The 22,166-nt window shown below is 58.7% G+C and overlaps 1 protein-coding gene across 4 annotated transcripts in view; it reads left to right on the top strand.

Annotated features, from left to right (window-relative positions):
• Ubac1 (UBA domain containing 1) overlaps positions 1-21,550 on the top strand; it is a 21,983-nt gene extending 433 nt beyond the window's left edge. The window contains exons 2-11 of one of the 4 annotated variants that reach the window (XM_023700366.1): positions 4,178-4,298; positions 5,041-5,135; positions 8,977-9,084; positions 10,049-10,151; positions 10,507-10,615; positions 11,286-11,511; positions 13,129-13,215; positions 14,023-14,161; positions 21,057-21,214; positions 21,310-21,550. In XM_023700366.1, the coding sequence (XP_023556134.1) occupies positions 4,178-4,298; positions 5,041-5,135; positions 8,977-9,084; positions 10,049-10,151; positions 10,507-10,615; positions 11,286-11,511; positions 13,129-13,215; positions 14,023-14,161; positions 21,057-21,172 (1,104 nt within the window). In that variant the 3' untranslated portion in view covers positions 21,173-21,214; positions 21,310-21,550. Of the gene's footprint in view, positions 1-4,177; positions 4,299-5,040; positions 5,136-8,976; positions 9,085-10,048; positions 10,152-10,506; positions 10,616-11,285; positions 11,512-13,128; positions 13,216-14,022; positions 14,162-21,056 lie in introns of all 4 variants that reach the window. The other 3 variants (XM_023700367.1, XM_023700365.1, XM_004640524.2) reach the window with 3 other exon arrangements.
• Positions 21,551-22,166: the final 616 nt, after the last annotated feature.

Raw genomic sequence — 22,166 nt, 5'->3', positions numbered from 1 at the left:
CCCCGTCCCCCGAGCAGCTGCGCGGAGCGCTTTCCGAGGCTGCCTGCGGGCCGGGCCGGCTCTCGCCGCGGACCCCGCCGCTGCCCTTCGGTGGGGCGACGCGCACTCAGCGGGGAGCGTCGGCGCCTGGAGTCCGCGGGAAGAAGCGCTCCTCGGCCGGCCGCGCCGGCTCGCCGACCTTGGCGGCGGCCCGGGGACGGCTGGACCCGAGCCGGGGCTTCCGGCCGGGAGTGGGGTGAAGGGGGTCTCAGCTTTTCGGTGGGGACCGCGTGGGAGCCGTCCTGCGCCCGTGCGCTTCGCAGGTTGCCCGCCAAGCTAGGGCTGCGGGCGGTGAGGGCGAGCCTGCAGTTGCGCCAGACCTTCGTATCTCTCGCGCGTGTGGCGGGTGGAGTCCTTCTCTAAGTGTCAGAGAGGTGACCAGACCCACGAGCCCCCTCGGGAGCACCCTGCACTGCGTGGGAGTGGGGGCGCTGAGCGCTGGGGGGCTCACAGCTCAGTGGCAGCTTGTATTTTAGTCTGTCTACTTATTGCGATCATTTTGCGGTTCAGGTCGGCCTGCCGGCCGAGATGGGCCCGCGCTGTCCCGCGTTCGTGCGTGCCCGCAGTTGGGGTGAGGTCCGGGCTTACCAGCGTCCCCAGAGCTGACAGCTAGCGCAGGCCCCTTCCTTAGGAGGCGTCTGGACGCTTAGGAACTCCAGGTGATCCTCCGGGTGCTGGGATTACAGGTGCAGGCCATTTTGCCTGGCCGCTTATATTTTTCATAGCCTAGCTGGTGTTGACTGTTTAGAAGCAGCACCCCGCTCCTGTGGGCTCCTCGATGGCCCAGAGTGGCCATACAAACAGGTGGGAATTCCTGGGAAAAGTGAAAAGAGATTGCCAGCTCCAGACCGGGGGATGAGGGGGATGAGGGGTGAGGCGTTGAGTTTCACTCAACACTGCCGACTGAGGCAGCGTTTTATGGAGGGGACTAGGAAATGATCCATGAATGCTTACTAATAAACTTTAGGGCACTTGGGGTTAATTAGGCAGCCAGTTTCGGTGTGATGCTAATTATTTGTGATATTTATCGTCCCAGTGGGCACCGAGATGGTACCATTTGGGATCTTTCTGTCATTATCTTCCTCTACATTGAGATTTTATTTCCCCCTGCAGTCTCCCCAGGTGCGGAGGGTCTGCGCAGCAGCAGGGCACTTTCACACCGAAAGAGCTGGCATGAATTGTGGGGCTGGAGTGCTGAGCCCTCAGAAAATGTCCCCATGCACGTCCCATCCGTCCTGGAGCCAGAATGCCCTAGTAGGAAGGAGCAGGCTCAGGTTGTGCACTTGAACGTCACCCTGGAGACCAGGGCCCGCGTGTAGGTGGCAGGGCTCAGACAGCGTGTCTTAGCTTGCTGTCCCCCTTCCGTGTCCTCAGCACACCCTCACACTAGTGGTGTCGGCGGGTTTCTTCCCGTTTCCTGCGCTGTGCCTCCTCCCCCAGCGTCTTGGGGGGCCACTGCCACAGGAAGAGGGATTATTGCCTTGACTGTAAGGAAGCGGACTGCTCTTGGCCTTTGCCTTTTTTGTCCCGGCCAGAGTCTCTAGCATCTGTTGCTCAGGCCTGGCAGGGGCGCAGGTGGGGCTCTAGTCCAACAGGCGCTGGGGCTAAGGTCTGTGGTGTCGGTGCCAGAGCGCAGCATAGCCTGGCTCATGTGGCTCCACGGAGCTTCAGGTCTCCTGCACGTGCCAGAGCGCATCGGGTCTGAGCGAAGCGAAGGCGCGGCTCCTCTGCAAGGACACAGGACACAGGGTGGGCGGGCACACAGGTGTCTCCACCGGGGTGCACGTGCGGGTGCGGGCGCAGAGACGGCGGCTCGCGCTCAGCAGGGCTGACGTCCTCAGTGTGCTGCTGGCAGGGTGTGGGGGCAGAGTTTTGGGAGCCAGGATGAGGACTGTTTCAGAAAATTGTGTTTCCTTGACTGTGTTCTGAATTTGACTTGAGTTTCACTCAACACTGCGGACTGAGGCAGCGTTTTGTGGAGGGGACTAGGAAATGATCCATGGTGTCAACCAGGATTACCTGCAAGCTGTAGGATTATAAACTAGCTCTCCCCATATTTCTGGGAGCAGGCTCTTGCCAAGCTCAGGGGAAGTGGGGCTCCCTGCTCTGCGGTCAGTGGCCTTTGTGCCCCACGATCATGCCAGTTTAGGGGAATGTTTGGTAACCCTAGAAGCCTTCATGACCCTTTCTCAAAACTGTTTCATCTAGTTACTCTTAAAAGGCTGGCGTTGAGAGTGGACAGCACTTCAGTTTTTCCTTCTTTTCCATTTAGCAGTGCATGCTGGGTATTTCCAGGCCTCCATGGTCACAGGGCAAGGTGATGAGCAAACCTATGAGGGGCCGGGTGCCACACCTGCCTTGTGCCAGTGGCCTGGAGGACCATGGGCCGGGTATCCTGGGGTGGCCGTGTCCTCCTGCAGGCCAAGTGAGTGTTGGGAAGCATCCTGTGAGCAGTGTCCCTGGCCTCTCGGGCTTCTTCCTTTCCTGACATGCAGATAATTCTGTCCCCCACGCCGTGCATATCCCCTGTGAAAGCCAGCAGTCTGGGCCTGCACCATGCTGTGGAATGGGAGCTCTTGTGGGACCTTCCTGCAGTATCCGAGGCCACTCCGCTCTTTTACCCAAAAGCTGGGGCCTGGGCAGGGCTGGAGCTCTGCTCCTACTCGTATGAGGCACTGCAAGGCCAGGCCCACAGTGTGCTTGATGGGAGCCTGCAGTCCTGCCGCATGTGCGCCCTGGGCAGCTGAGTGGTGCTCGCAGAGATAGGAGCCTGCAGAGGTGTCAGGCAGCGTCATCAGCAGTGTGACACTATGGGGCTATGAGGCGACAGTGCGTGACGGGACGGGACCGAGGTGTCAGTAGCCATAGGAGTGGCTTTTCAGGTCCCCGTTCTCACAAGTGCTGTGCCCGTCTCACTGCCCCAGATGGGTGGCCTCTGCTGGTGCCCAAGGACCTCAGGCCCTTCTTCCTGTGCCACATGCCGTGCTGGGCTGCAGGGCCCTGGCGACGTACACAGAACTCAGTACCCACGATCCCCTCCGAGCGGCCCCAGGAGCTGCCCTGAGCTGCGTCTGCAGTGTGGGCACACGAGCCGAGGCTGCAGCCCCCCGTGGGCTGGGCCCAGTTCCTGGGCTCTCGGCTCTCGGCTCTCGGCACCAGAGTTCTTCCTTTGCTGTCCCTCCACTCCTGTCACGCACCTGTGGATGGAAAGGGGACAAATGTACATGATACATCGGTCTTTGGTTTGCCAAGAGGCAACAGAACTGGTTTTTTTTTTTTTTTTTTTTTTGGTGGTACCAGGGATTGAACTCAGGACCTTGTACTTGCCAGGCAAGAGCTTATTCTACTGAGCCATCTCCCCAGCCCCAACCTGTTTTGACTTAAAAAAGACTGTCTAGCTGGGCATGGAGGTGCACACCTATCGTCATAGCTTTTTGGGAGGCTGAGGCAGGAGGCCGTCAAGTTTGGGCCCAGCCTGGGTAACGACATCTGTCAGCACAAAAAGAATTAACTAAACAGAGCTGGAGATGTGACTCAGTGTAGAGGGCCCTGAGTTCAGTCTCTAGTACTTGGGGAAAAGGGGGGAGCACTGTAGTGAACTTTCCAGACCGGAGAGCGGTTTGGGTCGACAGTGCATAGAGCGTCGCGTGCCCAGTTTGAGCGGCCTGAGCTGTGTGCAGCGGGCGGTGTGAGGCTGGAGGGTCACGCTGTGTGCAGCGGGCGGTGTGAGGCTGGAGGGTCACGCTGTGTGCAGCGGGCCGTGTGAGGCTGGAGGGTCGCGCTGTGTGCAGCGGGCGATGTGAGGCTGGAGGGTCACGCTGTGTGCAGCAGGCGGTGTGAGGCTGGAGGGTCACGCTGGGTGCAGCGGGCCGTGTGAGGCTGGAGGGTCACGCTGTGTGCAGCGGGCTGTGTGAGGCTGGAGGGTCACGCTGTGTGCAGCGGGCGGCGTGAGGCTGGAGGCCCGGGTTACGCGTCGGGCATTTCTTCTGCCCTTGGTGCGGGTTCTGTGCTTTCACTGTGCTGTCCCGTCAGCTGGGGAGGAAGCCCCTAAGTGCCTGTGTGGCTTCGGGTAGTGGTCCCTGTACCACATGACATTGTGACTCATTTCCCCCTTGCATTGTTGAATTCTGTCCCTCAGTGTGCTCATGGGAGCCTAGAGGACCCCAAAAGTGTCACCCACCACAAACTCATCCATGCGGCTTCCGAGAGGGTGCTGAGCGACACCAAGACCATCTCGGAGGAGAACGTGCAGGACCGAGGTGAGGGCGGAGGCCTGGCTCGTGCGTGTGTGGTGTCTGTGGCCAGGTTGGTTCTGAGCGAGAAAACTGGACCGACGCTTGTTTTATTTTTCCTTTATTTAAAAAGTATGTGTTATGGAGTATTTGTGAAAAACAGCAGAGATCAAAACTGAGCAAGCAGCAGACTCCAAGAAGCCAAATGTGAGCTTTATTTTTAATTCCGCTCAAATCAAACCCAGACTCTGGAGCTTCTGCGGGTTTATTTTTGGTTTGAAACGATGGCCATGGCTGTTGTTTGCGCCTCGTAGTGAGACGTGCTACCACACACGTTGCTTCATGCTTACGGGCATTTAATACCAACTTAGCTTGGAAATCCCGGAAGCGAGGACCCTGGGCATACGGCTTGCAGACCGCACGAGGTTGTCGAGCCTGGCCCAGTGCCGTGGGAGGTGGGTGGCCCACCTTGGGGACTGGGCAGCAGCCACACCCCAGGCTGTTGGTTCCCAGCAGCCCACGAGAACAAGGGCATTTTGCCAAGATTTTCACCAGTTCTTTGTCTGGTCATCAGGACTCTGCTGGGCCACGGACTGGTGACCCATGGTCTTGTTCTTGCCACCCATAGATCAGCCAGGGCCATGTGGCGGCACAGAAATGAGGGTTCTGGATTTAGGAGGGACCCAAAGGGGGCCCTGCTTTCTGTGTTCAGGAGGGGCCCACAGCACCCTTCATGTGGCTTAGGCTGTGAGGCCGGTGCTCTTAACAGATACTGATGTGGTTTTTCCAGATGTCTTGCTGTTGATAAAGAAGCGAGCCCCTGCTCCCCTCCCTAAGATGGCCGAGGTCTCAGCAGAGGAGAAGGTGAGTTTGCAGCTTGCTTGCTGTGGGCGGGCTTTCTCCGTGTCTGGTCTCTGCCCGGCTGGCCAGAGCGCGTGGCAGTAAGTGGTTCTCTGCTGAACCAGCCCCCATCTGCCTCCAACGGGGCCCAGCCCTGAGCACTCCATGCTGTGCTGCTGTTGACTTAATCCCTCTGTGTTCTTTTGCCCCTTCTGTCCTTGTGCAACTGGACTAGGGCTGGTGCCACAGGACAGTCGGAGCAGGTGTGCAGAGCGAGGGTGACGTGGCTTTGTGCCGCTGTCTCAGAGGCCAGCTGTGCCTCTTGTCTGCTTCTCGCAAGGCGCAGTTAGGTGTCCTGGCGCCAAGGGGTGGTCTGTGGTCTTCATCTTTCTGGAAACCCAGCTGCCTTAGACACTGGGTGTTTGTGGTTCAGCCATTGCCCGAGGCACATTCCGGAGACCCCACTCCAAGGGCCTGTGCCCTGGTACAGAGCCCCCCTCACGCTTCACCCAGGGTGCTGCATTTCTTCTGCAGTTCTGAAAGGCCAGGGAGTGCATTTGCTCCGGGGAGAGCAGCCCTGCTCTTGGAGCTGGGCCGTGGCCTGAGAGCGGGTGAGCTATTTTTGGGGCTTCCTCTGGGCTATGGATGTATAAGGAGTACCCTGGGCTTGGGCCACGGTATCTTGTATCTTAAGCCACACCTGGCTGCAGCTTGGGTGGCACAGGCAGGGGGCCAGGGAGTGGCCCACGCCTGTGCTGGGAGCCTGCCCACTCCGAGAACTGCAATGATAAGGCAGTTCTCGCCTTACAGCCGGCAGGACAGCAGGGTTCTGGTGTAGCCCAGCCCGCTGCAGAGTGTGCGGGACCCAGCAGGCCCCCTGGCAGCCCTGCTCTCCTCTGCACCTGTTTGCAGAGTGAGCTCTGGAAGCTGTTAATGCATGGTTGTGATTAGTTTTTCTAAGTCAAAAGAACACGTGTACTTAAAAACTTAATAATTACAAATGTTTTAATAAAAGCAGTAGTTTCCTATCGTACCTGAATCACACTCCCTAAAGGTGACCATTCATTGGTCTTTCAACCAGTGTCTTTGGCAGCCCTCCTCCTGGTTGTGGGCTAATCCGCAGGCATTGTGCTGTCCTCCGTTGCCCCTTTAGACTGCTGCTGAGCCTGCCCTGCCTTCCTTCCTTCCTCTCTCTGAGGGTGTTGGACTGGAATGTTAGTTGAAGTTGGTCTCAGGTTCTATTGTTATTTAAACATTGTTCTCAGCCACAGGGAAAGCAGGATGAGTTTAGGAAAGCTAGGTGTGGCAGCTCTTGGGAGGCTGAGGCAGAAGGATCACAAGTTAAAGTCCTAGTGAGGTTACATAGCAAGACCTTGTTCTTAAAGAGAAACAAAGGGCTAGGGAGATGGCTCAGTAGAATAAACACTTCCCTGGCAAGCACAAGGGTCTGAGTTCAATCCCCAGTTCCACCCCAAAAAAAGAAACAAAGACACACACACACACACACACACAACACATTGCCTAGGGGTTGTGGTAGTGTGCAGGCCTCACATTCATGGTGCCCTGTGTTCTGCACCTAGCACCACACACACACATACGGATTTTCCCCCTCTGGCATTACACACACACACACACACACACACACACACACACACACACACACGTGTTTTCCCTGGCATCCAGGAACTTTGAATGTAGGGCCTTGGTGCTCAGCTATGTTTAACCATTTTTCATTTGGAGACTTAGCTAAGTTGCTGAATTACCCAGACTGATTCTCTGCCCTGACTTCCGGAGTGCCAGGCACGTAGGCCTGAGCCCCCGCTCCAGGCTTTGGTGATCTTTTTGGGCTACTCCACATTTTCAGTGTTAGTAATCGCCGTCATTTCACTTGCTCGCTCAGTGTTTCAGTGCTTGCTCTAGCTTATCGCTGGCTGTCTCATCCTCAGCACTGCTGAGAAACCCCTGGGCCACAGGCTCCTGTGTCAGGCCCCTGCTGGGTGTTCCTTGCGGTGGCTACACCCCTGCACAGTCTTATTTATTTATTTGGTACACGGTCTCACTACATGGTTTGGACTCATAGTGATCTCCTGTCTCAGCCTCCCCAGTGCTAGGATTACAGGTGTGCCCCACCACACCCGGTTTCGGTGGCTGGCACAATAGGCAGTGCCCCGGATTGAACCCAGGTCCTTGCGCTGGCCAGGCAGAGGCTTAAACCGCTGAGCTGTCTCCCCAGCCTTCGCCTCTTTCTTCTGTGCCCGGACTCTGTGGCGCTCCCTTCCACTAGCCAGTCATCTCATCACAGACTTGGTTGTAGGGCTGCACCTGCCTCTCCACTCTCCCCTCGTGTGGTTTCTTATCTGGAGTCTTGTGCGGCATCCAGGAATCAGCTGCGCTCCTTGCTGCAGGCTCAGGGTAGAAGCAGCTTCTGGACTCCTGGGCAGATAGCAGCTGCCCCCGATTCCTCCCGCCACCGGCCGGCCCGTCTCTTGCTGGTGTCAGCAGGGTCCAGCTCTCTGCCCCTGGAGGCACCTTCGTCCCTTGGTGCAGCCTTCTGTCTCTGCCGTTGGCTGTGTGGTTCCCTAGAGGTGGATCCAGGTCTTCTTGGGGTTCACCTGACTATGCCAGGGTCCCACAGTGTTTCCCTGCGCAGCCGGCTGCAGGGTGGCTGCAGGGTGGGAGGAGGGAGGTGACTGACACCTTTGGGTCCTGCTGCTGCGGCGGCATTGAATGGCGTCCGGCCTCATTCCTGGCTTAGTGGGAGCGACCTCCTTGGCCTTCTAGGCAGCGAGGTCGGGCAGTGTCGGGCTGTGGCGAGCGCGCTCGGGGCCCGCCCGGGAGCTCCCACCTGGCCTGCTCTGGCGGGACCTTCAGGTGTGGCACAGGCTGTGGTGCGTGCACACGTGGTGCTTTTCTGTGCTGGCTCGTCACACTGGGATTCGGACATTTGAGCCCGGGACGTTTTGCTGCAGGTCGTCTCTGCTCGCCCCCTCTGCCGTCTTTGCCTTTCGGTCTCTGGCTCTCAGGGCTTGGCCGCTGGGCCTGCTTCCTCCTCCGCCGTGCACCTGTGGCCCGGTGCTCATGCTGCGGGCAGGTTGTGGTGCCCTTCTGTCTCAGTTCTTCCCTGCTGCTGCTCTTCTCTTCCTGTGCCTTTCTGTCTTTTGCTGTCCCACTTTGCCCTGCTCTCCGTGGCTGGATGTCACCTGCTGGGGTACTCTGTGCCGGAGTCTGCCGATGGCTGGCTGACCTCTGGCTGTGTCTATGCTACCCAGGTAGCACAGCTCGGCCCTCTGTGGGCCGCAGGCCCCGGCTCTCGGCTCGTGGAGGAAATTGGCTTCTCTGGGAAGTGGGCACATCCCGTGCTGGCAGCCCAGAGCTCGGCCACACTGTGGCCTTTGTCCTGAGGCCCAGTCTGGAGGGCTGGCAGTGTTGAGCTCATGGCCTTAGCCTGCGGCTCCGTCCACCTCTCCATGCCACCTGAGTTTGCTGGTGTCTCTCTCCCCTGGTTCGATGTCTTCTCCATCCTTTCTGGTCGTCTCTGCCATCCTCATGCTATTGTCAGGCTTAGTGAGGCCACGTGGGGAGCAAAGACAAGCTACCATTTGGCCTCCGCCATCTGTGTGAGGCCTCGCAGGTCCTCTCAGAGGACCAGGCCGGCTTTTTGTCTCTCTGCCTGCCATGCTAACAGCATGTGGGGTCCAGTCCTGCGCACCTCACCTGGGTGCTGGCCCCAAGGCTGAGCACGGCACTCCCCGCAAATGCCCAGCTCTTCGGGGTTTGCAGCTCTCACTCGGAGGAGTGTGGCGCACGCCCTGCTGGCCGGGTTCCTGCCCCTGAGCTCACTGCAGACTCTCCCACTCCTCTGCAGAAGAAGCAGGAGCAGAAGGCTCCAGACAAGGAGGCCATTCTTCAGGCCACAGCTGACCTCCCCGCCTGCAGCGTGGACCGGGCCGCAGTGCAGACCACCATGAGAGACGTGAGTGCTACTCTACATGTGCCGGGTGGGGCCGCGTGGAAGCTGGTCGGGGGGTCCCAGGAGCCCCCCTGAGTAGCCTGGGAAGTAGGTACCATGGCTATTCTGGAGGCTGAGGCAGGAGGATCACCTGAGCAAAACCTCAAAATCAAAACAAAGTACTCTGGGAAAGTGAGGCAGGGCATTTAAAAACCCTGCTAGTTTTGTAGTGTTTCCATAAATCTAAAATTATTTTAAAACAAGAAGTCTGAAAGACACCTGGAGGCAGGGCGAAAAGCATGGCCACTTCATGGTGGACGTGTGAGTTTGCCTGGGCTTGGCTGAGCTTTTCGGTGATGTCTGGGCTCTGAAGTCACTTGGCCTGGGAAGCTCTAAGCAGCAGAAGCTCTGGCAGTGTGCGTGAGCCCGAGCAGGCTTGGCATGCTCATTCAGAGCGTGGCTGTGGCCACCTTCCGCTGCCCCGACCCAGTCAGATCTGAGTGCCGCTGTGAGCCTAGGTTGAGTTAGGCTGGCGCCTCTCCTGGGGCGTCCCCCAGTGGGTCCCGTGTGCACGGGGGCAGTGTCACTACTCTGCAGCCACCCCTGCCCAGCCCCGAGTGATGGGTGGCGAGGCTGCTCGCGGTCTCCAGGCTGGGCGTGGGGGAGCTGGGGCACAGCAGGTCTTGGAGTGTCATGCCAGCCCTTCGTTGGTGCCTCTGCTGCTTTGGGGTGGCCAGCAGTTTCCAGGTCTGCAGCCCCGGGGCTCAGCGGCTGTCGCACACGGGTGTGTCTCGCTGTGCGTGTGGATCCCCTTCTCCTGCTGTGGCGTCCCCTGATGCACGAGCTGGGCCAGCCCTGGCCTCTTCTCCCCGCCTGGCGGCTCCCGAAGGAGCGCAGTGCGGTACAGACTCAGGTTTGGGGCGCTGGCGCGGGGTGCAGGTCGGCTGGGTCGCCTCACGTTCAGCATGGCTCCTTCTTCCTGGTGTAGTTCCAGACAGAGCTCCGGAAGATCTTGGTGTCTCTCATCCAAGTAGCGCAGAAGCTGCTCGCCCTGAACCCTGACGCGGTGGAGCTGTTCCAGAAGGCCAATGGTATGGGCGGGCCGGGTGGACCAAGCAGCCTGTGTGTGCGCTCACGTGCTTGCTCACACACATTCACGTGACGCCCTTGCATACGTGCGCACGTACAGGCTCTTTCACACACGTGTGCACGCACATTCTTTCCCCGTGGCCTCGGACCCCAAGCCCACAGCCCTCTGGAAACTGGCACCATCTCTCACCACCCAGCCTGTGTGCCACGGGGGCCGTAGCTGCTTCATGCACGTGGTGAGGGCTGACAGTGGAGTCGGCGGTCTTGAGGTCACAGGTCCCACCAGGCATGTGCGGGCACAGATGGCCGACATGCCGTGGCGGAAGGGCTCCTCACACTGTCTCCCATCGCCTGCAGCTATGCTGGACGAGGATGAGGAAGACCGCGTGGACGAGGCCGCCCTGCGGCAGCTCACAGAGATGGGCTTTCCTGAGAGCAGAGCCTGCAGGGCGCTTCGGCTGAGCCAGTACGTGGGGCCTCCCTGCCTTCCACGGATGGGGGCTGGGTCGTGCTCTCCCTCCCAGCTCGGGCTGAGTCCTCTCCAGGGTGTGCGTCCCGAGGCACCTCCCAGATAAGCACTGGCAGTGCTTAGTTTAGCATCTCGAGGTGGTGTTTGTTGTGGTCTTTCCCTTTTGAGAGAGGATCTCTGTATCGTCCGGCTGGTCCCAAACTCGGGGCGCAAGTGAGTGTCCTTCCTCAGCCTCTCGCGTAGCTGGGGCTGCCGGGCCCTGGGCCTTTTCAGCCTGGCCTGTGTGCTGGCTGGCCTGCGGCTGTGCTCTTGCGCTGCTGCAGCCTGCCGGCCAGAGCGAGGCTCCCTGGGACAGGGACGCTCATGGCCATTTTGAGTCAGTGGCGCAGTTGCCCAGACTCCCAGTCAGCAGGCTTCAAGGGACTACGACCTTTGTGCTCTGGACCTGTAGAGTTTTAAAAGTTTGTGTGGTGCTGGAGCCTGAACGCACGCTGCAGCTTTGTGCACAAGGGCGAGTGCCTGTCCCAGGCCGCACCCCGGCTCTCTGGGATCCTGTGTGTAGAGTGAGAGGCCACAGTCCGTGAGGCGGCCTGTACTTGCCAGAGTCAGCCCGCGGGGGTCCTGTCACTGCTCTGGGAGAGCTGGGAAGTCTGTTGTCCCCTTCCAGCATGTCAGTGCCGCAGGCCATGGAGTGGCTGATTGAGCATGCAGAAGACCCGGCCATTGACACGCCTCTTCCAGGACAGGCTACACAGGCTGCAGCAGGCGCTGCGGCTGCAGCTGCCACCTCTGAGGCTGCAGTGAGCGCTGCTGAGGGAAACGAAGAGTGGGATGAGCTCACGGAGATCTTCAAGAGGATCCGAAGGAAAAGGGAGTTCCGGGCCGACTCTCGGGTATGCGTCTGCATCTACGCCCGTGCCCCGTGCCGCCTGTTAGGAGGCTGGCAGCGCAGGCTTGCGCGTCCCGGCTCAGGCCGCCTCATGCTCGCCCGAGTGCAGGGAGGTCATTTCCTGAGGCTCCCGAGAAGGTAGCGGATAGTGCTGCTGCTGTAGCCACAGGGCACAAGCAGCAGCGCCAGGAGCAGAGCAGTGGGCACCGGGCGGGGAGCGCAGGAGCAGCGGCAGGCCCTGTGGTGTCTGTCCGTAGCCCTTCCTCACGGCTGCCTCTCCTGGGTCCGCTTTCTTGGGCTGGGATTTGGGGTTTGGTGCCTCGTGTCCTCTGCCCTTCGGCAGTCTTGGCTGTGTCTGATCCTGTGCGCCTGCTTAAGGTGTGGTGTGAGGTTTCTTAGGGCCTCCCCTGTGGAAACCCCGTGGAGCCAGGCTGCAGGGATCTAGGCCGGAGGCCTCGAGTGTGCTTAGAGAAGGGCTGAGCGTGGTGTCTAGCCAGGGCCGGTTTTGTCTTGTACATCCTGGGTTTGTCCACTTCCGAATGCTCTGCAGGCCCTGCTGCTGCCCCCCGCTCATTTCCTGTCACTGGGGAGCTCCCCTTCTTGTGAGTTCTTCCTGCATCTAGTGTTGGAAATTTCCATGCTGTTTCAGGCTGCATTTCTAGGGCCCAGCAGGGGTCTCTTTCTCGTCTGAGGATGTGGTTCACATGTGGCAGTTTTGAGTTGCACTCTTGGTGTCCTGCAGGAGGACAGGTGGGCTTGAGCATTGCTGGTCTTGGCCCTGCCTAGTCCTGGAGGATTTGCTCGGCCATCAGTTCCTATTCTTTATTTTTTAAATGTATTAGGTACAGAGCCTCATTATGCAGCCCAGACTCCTAGTGATCCTCCTGTTTTCAGCCTCCCCAGCGCTGGGATCACAGGCGTGCAGCACCACGCCTGCTCTCGGCCTGCTCAGTGCCCCCAGGGGTGTGGCTGGTGTGGCATGTGGTGCCAGGGGTCAAACCCTAGTCCCTGTGCTTGCCTAAGCAGGTACTTAGTCCACTGAGCTGTCTCACAGGCCCTGGTTCATCCTATGAGTTAGCATATGTTTCCACTTAGAGCCTAAGTGTTAAATATTAAATATTTTTTGTGGTATTGGGGATTGAACTCAGGACCCTATGCTTGCCAGGCAGGTACTTATTCTACTGAGCTATCTCCCCAGCCCTATAGTTTGTCTTTAAAAGAGAAAATTGGAGTAAAAGCATCTTTCTTAAGTAAAAGGTGAAAGATTTATACAATCAAGAAAAGCCTGAGTCTTTCTTAAGTGACATTTCTGTCCCCATTTAAGCTGGGTGTATGTGCTTGATTTTTCTCTAACACTACACTTGGATGCCGCAGACCCAGGGTGAGCAGGACGGGTGGGTGGGCTGCTTTGAACTGCTCCTGGGGCACAGATGCCCGAGCTGGGGCCACTTGGCTGCGGCTGTCTTCAGGTCCCGCTCGCCACAGCTCGGACCCTGGAGCCTGGGCAGCTTCGGGGGCTTGGAGGTGGAAAGGTGTTGTCAATGGCCAGCGGGGTGCCGCGCGCGAGGCTGGGCTGCCACGTCTGGGCTGTGGTGCTGACCCGCTGTGTGCTTCTGCCTAGGCTGTCATCTCTCTGATGGAGATGGGCTTCGATGAGAAGGAGGTGATTGATGCCCTCAGAGTGAACAACAACCAGCAGAATGCCGCTGTGAGTACCGCACGTGCCTCTGTGTCCCTGGCTCTCGGAGTGTCAGCTGCGTTGTGTCCCATGCCCCCACACCGCTCATCATTGAAACTTCAGGGCAGAAGACTCAGCTCAGACAGCTTTGAAGACCTAGTCAGGCAGAGTGGCACACGCCTGGAGCCCAGCACCCTGGGTGGCCGAGGCAGGAAGTTCATAAATGGGAACCCAGCTGTGACAGCTCATACCGTCTCAGAATTAGAAACAAGAAGGGCCTGGGGATGTAGCTTATTTCAGTGACCCTGGGTTTAATCTCCAGTCCCCCTCACCCACTGAAAATTCGGAGAAAATTCTGGACCTTTTCTAAAACATGCCTTCTGCGTGCGAACTGTCCATGTGTGTCCTGGCTCATCTCAGATGCAGTCCTGGGCTGGCCTCGGCTGCTGCTGTCGAGCCTTGGTGGGGTCGGGTGGACTGGTGACCTCCACTGTGGACAGGGTTGAGAGCCTGAGCAGCGAATTGCATGTCCAGCCCTGCGGGGTGCACTGGCCGGGGAGCAACGCAGTCCTGCTGGGCTCCCCCCTCCCCGGGGCGCGTGGGGGTGGCAGGGCAGCACTGACACCCCATTCCGCCTGGGCATGAGGCGGTGGCCAGGCTCAGCTGCAGCGCCAGGTGTGCTAAGGTCCTCCTGTCTCTCTCAGCCTGGCTGGCTGGGCCCCGCTTGTTGTGTTGGGCTCCCTTCCTATCAGAGCAGTGCTTGGGGCCTGGCACAGGGCTTGTCTCGGTGGTGTCACCCGCAGGAGCTAACGGCTGTCCCACACTCTTGGGTTTCAGTGCGAGTGGCTGCTGGGGGACCGGAAGCCGTCCCCTGAGGAGCTGGACCAGGGCATCGACCCCAACAGCCCTCTCTTTCAGGCCATCCTGGACAACCCAGTGGTGCAGCTGGGTCTGACCAACCCCAAGACACTGCTAGGTACGTGTGCCTTTGAGATGCTGGCTTGGCTGAGGACACACAGGTGCTGGTGAGGTGGCACTGGGGCCGAGGCAGCTTCCTGCAGGTGTGTGTCTGCGAGTGGCTGGGCCTGGGAGCCCAGTCCAGCTCGGTGTACAAGCTCCCGCCGGCTCCGGTGCGCCATGCTGGTGGCTCGTGTAGGAAGCACACATGAGGAGAAGGTTGGCGTGGCTTGGGCTTAGGTGTACGGGGCTTCTCTGGTAATTGTGTATTTTTATTGTTACATATATTCTGCACACACAAAAATGCATAATGTCTGTAACTATTGTGTGTGTGTGTGTGTGCGCGCGCGCGTGTGCAGGGTTTCACTGTGCAGCTCAAACTTGTAGTGATCCTCCTGTTTTCAGCCTCCCCAGCACTGTAACTTTAATAACACAAGTAGCCACACGCGAGCTACTCAGCTTGAACAGGATGGCCACTTGTTGGTGTCCCTGTAGACTGGCTCCAGGACTCCATGTCAGAGTCTCTAGCTGCTCTGTGTGTGAGGTGGCAGGGTTTTAGCTGGTGACTAACAGGTTGTTTCCTGACCATAAGCCGTCTCTAGAGTACTTGCAATGCCTGGTGTAGGGTAGTGCTGTGTATGTTGTTACCTGGTTTTTTTTTTAAAGCTTTTATTTGGTATAGGGTTTCGCTATATAGCTCAGATTCATAGTGATCTTCCTGTCTCAGCCTCCCCAGTGCTAGGCTTACAGGTGTGCGCCTCCACACCCAGTTTTGGTGGTTGGCACAGCATGCTTCGGGTTCTGGGGCTGGCATGGCATGCGGTGCCGGGGATCGAACCCGGGTCCTTGCACTTGCCTGGCAGGCGCTTAGCCCACTGGGCTCTCTGTCCAGCCCCTGTTATCTGTTGTGTTCAGGGAATAATAAGAAGACGGCGCTCTGCAGGTGTAGTATATATGTGATTACGTTCCTGAGCAGCTCTGTTCCCAGCTGGTCGGGTGTCACGGCCCCTCTGATCCCCTGTGCGTGCCGAGCCTCCTGCCCGCTGTCCCCTGGGGTGGCTGCTGTTCCCAGGCCCTGCCCCCTCTCTGCTGCCCCTTAGAGCTGCCTGCAGGCATGGAGGCGCTTCCCCGCGGCCCTGTGCACTCTGCGCCGCTACATCGTCCAGCAGTTCACAGAGCAAATGTGCCATGGTGCGTCCTCTGCTGCCCCACGGTACCTGGGCTGTCCTCGCACGTGGCGCTGTTCACTGTCCTGTGCCGCTGTGCTTGAGATGTAGCTCAGTGCAGAGAACTTGGGTTTAATCCCCAGACCCCGCACCCACTGAAGACCTGAGAACAACTGGACCTCGTCCAGACGGCGCCGTCTGAGGACTGGTGCTGCCGCTGCTGTCCCAGGCTGTGTTGCAGGGCCCCTCCTCAGCGTGGGTAGTCGTCAGGAGGCCCTGTGCCGGCAGGCAGGACAGTGGTGAGGTGGGCGCCGTGGGCGGCCTCAGGCAGGCAGCCTCGGGCAGGCTCCTGTCAGAAGCGGATCAGACGTGCGAAGGGTCTTGTGTGACGCTTGGGCCTCTTTTCCTGGGAGATTGTTTTTTTTTTCTTTTTCTCTGTCTCTTTTTTTTGAGCCAGGCTCTTGCTCAGGGTTGCCTTGAACTTGCAGCAGTCCTCCTGAGCGCTGGGGCTATAGGCACAGCTACTTTGCTACTTCGCTGCTCGCTGCCTTCTGCCGCCATGAAGTGTTGCCCCCTGCACCGCCCCTCGGAAACTCCAGCCCGCCTGGGAGCCAGCCAGCGAGCGGCTGAAGCCTCCATAAAGCATGAGCCCAGTAAACCTTTCCACCGTCAAGTTTTGGTTCTTTTCTCATTTGTTCAGAAAGTTCTCGTCCCCAACAAGAGTGACCCTCCACCAGTTGCGCGTCCTGCAAATGTTATTGCTGGGTTGGTGGCTTCGTGCGGCTTGCTGCGGTGAACAGGAGGCCTGTGTTTTGGCGAACTGGGGTGTATCTGGAGTGCTGCTTTTGTGTTAGGAACCTTTGGCAGAAAACCTGCATTTGAGGCCGTCTTTAGTGAGTTCCTGTCATTCCCAGTGCCCTTTCCTACCGAGAACGAGCCCCTCAGTCTTCGCTTATGCTGCAGTCCTGGGGGATCAGTGTGTGCCGGCCAGGCTCTGCATGGGCCAGCCCTCTACCCCTGCCGTAGTTTCCTTGTTTCTGAAATAAAATACCCAACACCAAAACTTGACGGTGGAAAGGTTTATTGGGCTCACCGTTGATGGAGGCTTCAGCCGCTCGCTGGCTGGCTCCCAGGCGGGCTGGTGTTTCCGAGGGGCGGTGCAGGGGGAAACACTTCATGGCGGCAGAAGGCAGCGAAGTAGCAAAATAGCCACAAGCAGTAACAAAAGCAGCCCTCTTTCTGTCCCTTACCTTGTGTCTGACTTCCTGCCCTTAGGCTGGTAGCACCCACCCCATGTGGGATGCCTTTAATCCTAGCCCTGTGCCAAGAACCGGTCTTAGCATCACATATTCCAGGTCCAGCCTGAAAAGCCGCACCTGTGACTGCGTGAGGCCTGTGGGGGCACCTAGACACGAGCCAGCACACTCTGCCCCTGGCCTCCCTGAGGCTCGTGCACGCCCCCTTGCACAGGCAGCGCTGTTAGTCCATGTCTAAGAGTTGCCAGGGCCTAACAGCCTTTGGTATTGCTGCAAAGCCCAAGTCCAAAGTCTCCCTTGAGATTTAAGGCAGACTCTTGGCTGTGAGTCCCCGTGTAAATAGAAAGAAAGTTAAGGGTCTAACATAACAGTGACACAGGATAAGCAATTCCGTTCCAAAAGGTACAAATGGGAGGATAGAAAGAAACAGGACCAAAGCAAGTCCAAAATCCAGCAGGGTAAGCATTAGGTCCTGGGGCTCTCCTGTGTCACTGCTGGTGGCTTTAGCTCCCGCCACTTTTCTCTTGGGCCGGCTCTGCTCCCTCCTTGCAGTTCTCCTCAGATGGTCCACATCCCTGGCGTCTCCAGCCTGCTGGGGTCTCCTCTGCATCTGTGCTCACACTCACAGCTTCACGGACTCCCCTCTCAGGAGCACACTGCCTGGCCTCCTAGGTCTCCTGAATCTGGGTGGAAGCCCTGCTGACCCCACAGCTGGGATTCTGCATGCCCCTAAAAGCAGCACTGTGTGGAGGATGCCCAGGTCTGCCGCCACTGGAGCAGGAGCCAGCCTTCCTTCCCTCTTGGCTCCAGGGGTCGAGTGCCCGGATCACTGAGAACTCTGAACCCAGCCTGAGGAACGGATCCGGGGCCACTGCCGCTCCGGAGCATGGTGCTGAGGCTTTCTTTTCTTCTACCTTTGCAACTTTGAGTCTGTAAGGGGTGGAGTTCTGCTTCTTGTGATGCCCCCAGACCACATTTTCTACTGTCCTGCTCCTTAGAAACTAAGATCTCTGATCTAGCGCTGCAGTCCCCTGCTCTACAGGAGCTTCCTTTCCGGCCAGATTCCCATTTTAGATCATTCTGCTGGGCTCTTTGCTTTTGACTCTTAGCATAGATCTGCGTAAAAGCACCTAAGAGTGTTGCCTTGAAATTTCTTTTGCAAGATTAGTCTTTGAAGGATTTTTTTTCTTTCTTATTTTTTGGCTGCCTCAGGGTGATTTAAAGGCAGGTCTGGAAAGGCATGAGGATCTGGGGATCGACCCAGAATGTCCTGAGTCTGACTGCCTTTGCTTAAGCAGGCACTTAAGCAACTGAGCTAATGGGCTGGCTCCAAGACTAGTCTTTGATTCTTAATCTCAGTCTCAGGCAGAGTCCCTGGACAAGCACAGAATGCAGACGCTTTGTGCCAAAGCATGCCACACGCTGTGTGGAGCCCGGCAGCCCATGCAGCCCTTCAGCAGAATCCTGGGCCGGGCCTTCCCCGGCGGCCGGTTTTCTTTCTGCCCGCTCCCCGTTGCCGTTGCTCTCTGTGGGTTGGTTCTTGCAGACACGTGCTGGTAAAGGCCAGCTCTTGTCACCCTGTAGTCCAGGCACTGAGTCTAGTCCTGTCTGCTAACCCACTGTGACTGGTTCATGTCGCCTGTAGGGACAGTCTTGGTCTCGGTGAGAAACGGAGGCAGGAATGAGAAAAGATGGACAAGACAAAAGCTGGGCTGCGTGGTGGCTGGTCTGCCTGGTTGGTGAGACAAACTCACCTGCAAAACAAAGTGGTCATTTATTTATACCTTTGCAGAGTCACTAATCTGTGACACCAGGTTGCCTAGAGACGAATAGCCAGCCTTAACCAGACGAGCGATTTATGTCAGGCCTGAGGCAGCCTGTCTGCTTTAGGCCCTGGGGCCCAGTCCCGCCTCCTCACCTTTGACCGATTCCCCAGCTTCAGTGGCTCCCAGTCTCACCCCTTCTCCCTGTGGGGCGGACTGCCCAGGCACACCGGCCTGTCCCTGGCTCGGGGGCTGAACTTGGGCGTTGGGGGGCTGCTTCTTGCAGCAGCGTGTCCCCGGGGCAGGGCGTCTGCCCTTGGTGCAGCAGGGCTCAGCGGGCTGGGGCTGCAGACATCCCGCTTGCTGAGGAGCCGCACATGGCAGTGCCGTCCTGCCAGTCTCGGCCAGGCTTCCCGTGCTGCCCTTCAGCCAGGCTGGCCTGCCAGGGCCGCACACTTACGCCGGGGCGTGCCTGCTGCAGTCCAGAAGTGAACACTCCTGGGGCTGGAGTGATGGCTCAGTGGAATAAGCGCTTCCCTAGCAAGCGCAAGGGTCTGAGTTCAATCCCCGGTTCCGCAAAAAAAAAAAAAAAGAACAGAAGTGAACACTCCTGATGTGGGTCTCAACAGTGACTGTTTTTTGAGAAGCACAGAACATTCATTACAGAAGGTTGGGACAAGAAAATAGGATGAGGGGTGAGCTGCAGTTCCTCAGAGTCCCCTCCCAGTGCTCTGTCTTGTGCCGTTTCCGTGGTGTCTAGGGTCCTGGGAGATTTACCTCAGCGCCTACTCTCCCATCCTGCCTGCCTGGGAAGTGGGGCTTGCTGGCCGAGGGCGGGCGATTCCTTCGGTGGATGCAGTCTGGGTTCTTTTTGCATATACTGTTCCCATTTCTGGTCATTAAATGGCTGCAGGACCTCCTGCTGCAGTGACCCTTTCTCATCCTGGTCTTCAGCGCAGCTTGTGTCTTTGGGGACAGGTGGCTGGGCATCCGGCCGCTGCTCATCAGCATGTCCTTTGCTCTGCCTTTGGCTGGCGCTGGCTGGCCACAGCCCCCGCCCGCCACCCGATTGCCATCTGCATCCCTTCCTCTTCAGTTCTGTCCTCACTCCGGCCCCTTGCACCCCGTGTGCGATCTTGGGCTGATCTTCACCTGCGGCATCCGTGCCGGGCTCTCTGCGGAGCTGGGTGCGGCTTGAGAGCACCTGCCCTTCTGTGCACGCTGCCAACCCTCATTTCTTTTAAGTCACGGGTGTGTTTGAAACCCAGAAGCTAAGAAAGCGCAGGTCAAGTGCAGAATCTTGGGACCAGAATCCCACTGCAGCAAGGCTGACGCAGGAGGACCGCAAGTTCGAAGCCAACCTGGGGGTTAGTAAGACCCTGTCTTCAAATGAGAGGAGGTCTGGGGATCTGGCAAGGGATGCATCCTTGCCCGGGCATGCCCAAGGCCCTAGACTCCATTCCAGCCTTGACAACAGTAAAGACAAAGGTCCTTCCTCACGTGAATGCTCGTCTGTGCGCCTTTTCGTAACCGACTCCCTTTCTCAGGGCTTCGCTGGTCTCTGCCGTCCTCCGGAGCACATTGCGCTCCCTGTTGGGAGGCAGTGGGAAGTCGGGCCCGGTGTCAGTGAGGACCAGTCCTTTCTTGTTGAGGCCGCCTTCTCACAGGCACTGATGTGGCTTTCTGAGGGTTTGCTTTCTGAGACTATAAACTGGTTTCTCGAGGCTGGTGTCGGGGAAGTACCAGGAGGGTTTTCCTGGCATGCATGGAACAGAGCCTATTCCCTCTAGCTCCAGTCCTGTCAGGGTCTTCTCGCCCCTGAGAGGCTGCAGGTCCCTGCAGTGCAGGTTGAGCCCCCGACTTAGGGTCCAGACGCTCGACACAGCTCCAGCCTTGGAGCACTTGGACTCAGTGCTAGAGACCACACAGCCCCAAACAGTGTGCAGGCCCAGAGGCGGAGTCCCGGATGTGGGGCCGTCCTCTGGGTAGCCCTGTCACTGAGGCAGTCGGGTGCGGCACAGACCGCTGACCGGGGCAGGGCCTGACCCTTTGTGTGGCCACTCGTGGGCTTTTTGCTAGGAGGCGTTATGGTATCATGCGTCTACCTTTTTATTTTTACGTATACTTTTTGCAGTGTTGGGGGTGGAGCCCAGGGCCTCGTGCCTGCTGGGCAAGCGCTCTGCCCCTGAGCTAACCCCAGCCTTCCATGACGTGTTCAATGGCAATGTCTAGGAAACCAAGGTGGAATGTCTACATTTTCCAACTCAGTGGTGGTAACTGCCCCAGGGCCTGAATGCATGCACGAGTCTTTTCTTTGGCTGATTATTTCCTCAGGTGAGGTTGTAGGCCACCGTGTAAGTTGAGGCGATTTTCAAGTCCTCATGGTTGCCACCAAATGGCTTTCTGGAGGCTACAGTGTGAACACATACAGGTCAGCTGCCACCTGGCCTGTGGGACAGCTGTTCTCTGTTTCAGATCTGCCGGATGGTGTGCAGGGCTGGCATGGGCTGTGGAGTTGGGCTGCATTAGCGCTGTGTGAGCGCAGTCCGTGTGTGTGTGCGTGTGTGCGTGTGTGTGTGGTGCTGGCCCCGGCCCTGGCCCCGGCCTTGCACACACGGTGAGCACTGCCAGTGTGCCACACGCTCCTGGCAGGAGCTCTTTGGCCTTGCGTCTGGGTGCAGAGGCCGTGTGGCACGGGGGCTCTGGGCCCAGTTCTGCTGTCTCCGCAGCCTTTGAAGACATGCTGGAGAACCCGCTGAACAGCACGCAGTGGATGAACGACCCTGAGACGGGCCCCGTCATGCTGCAGATCTCCCGCATCTTCCAGACGCTGAACCGGGCATAGGCGGCACGGCCCTGCCCGCCTGTCTGGCCGCAGCCTCCCCAGGTGAGGCGCAGGAAACCACGCCCAGAAGCCGTCTCCAGCTCGAGGGCTTGGGTCTCCAGTGCCACGGCGCTCTCCCTCCCTGCCTTACTGCTCAGAAACTCCTGCCACAGCGAGCTGTGCCCCCAGCTTCCGACGAGCTCCTGCAAGGGCTGGCTCGGTGGGTGGTGGCCAGCGCCCCCAGGCGCTGTGCTGGGGTCCAGAGTGCTCCTAGACGCGCCTGTGCGCTGCTGCCGAGCCTGCTTGTTCGTGACTGAAGGCGTGTCCGAGCCAGCGTTGTGCCCAGCGAGCTGCCGTGCCCAGCGGGTCGGTGGCTTCTGTAATAAACCGGCCCTTTCCTACTTTCTGCCCGTGTACTCCTTCAGGGCCCGGGAGGTGCCGCCGGCCTCCCGAATGCACCCCCGCACAGGCGTTACTGCCACCTCCAGCCTTGCTGGCAGCGTGCAGGGTCTGGGGTGGCGACCTGGAGCTACCGTGCCTCCACGTCAGGGACGGTGGTGGGGCAGGACATGGCCACCCTGCCTTCCCTGCTTCCCTTGTCCCTTTTCTCCCCTGAGCATTTTTGGGGTTTGGAGACAAGAAGGTGAGTTTCGCTCTGAGTCCCGCTCCTGCCACCACTTGCAGCACCCCGCCTCAGCCCACCCTCTGTGGTACGCCGGCTGGGGCCTCGGCTGAGCCGTCCTCTCCCAGCTGGTCACTGCGCTGAATGCGGTACCACTTGCTGCTCTGACACAGCTGCCTCAGCCCTGTGCCAGCCCTCGGGGCAGACTCTGAGGAGGCTTGGGTCAGGGCTGAGACGCGGGCCACGCTGGCCCAGGATCCCCAGGCTTCTGCGTGGAGTTGCCCAGGGGCTTAGGAGGCGGCGTTTTCTCAGGGTGGGAGCCTTGCCTGTGGGCTGCTCCTGAGAGCTGGTTGCACCCTGCTGATGTGGTCTGGGGGTGGTGGGGCTGCCCCC

Source organism: Octodon degus, unplaced genomic scaffold, assembly GCF_000260255.1.
Source record: "Octodon degus isolate 3935 unplaced genomic scaffold, OctDeg1.0 scaffold00123, whole genome shotgun sequence".
NCBI classification, from domain to species: domain Eukaryota; kingdom Metazoa; phylum Chordata; class Mammalia; order Rodentia; family Octodontidae; genus Octodon; species Octodon degus.
Note: the sequence above shows the minus strand (reverse complement) of the source record. Positions and strands in the feature narration are given on the sequence as shown.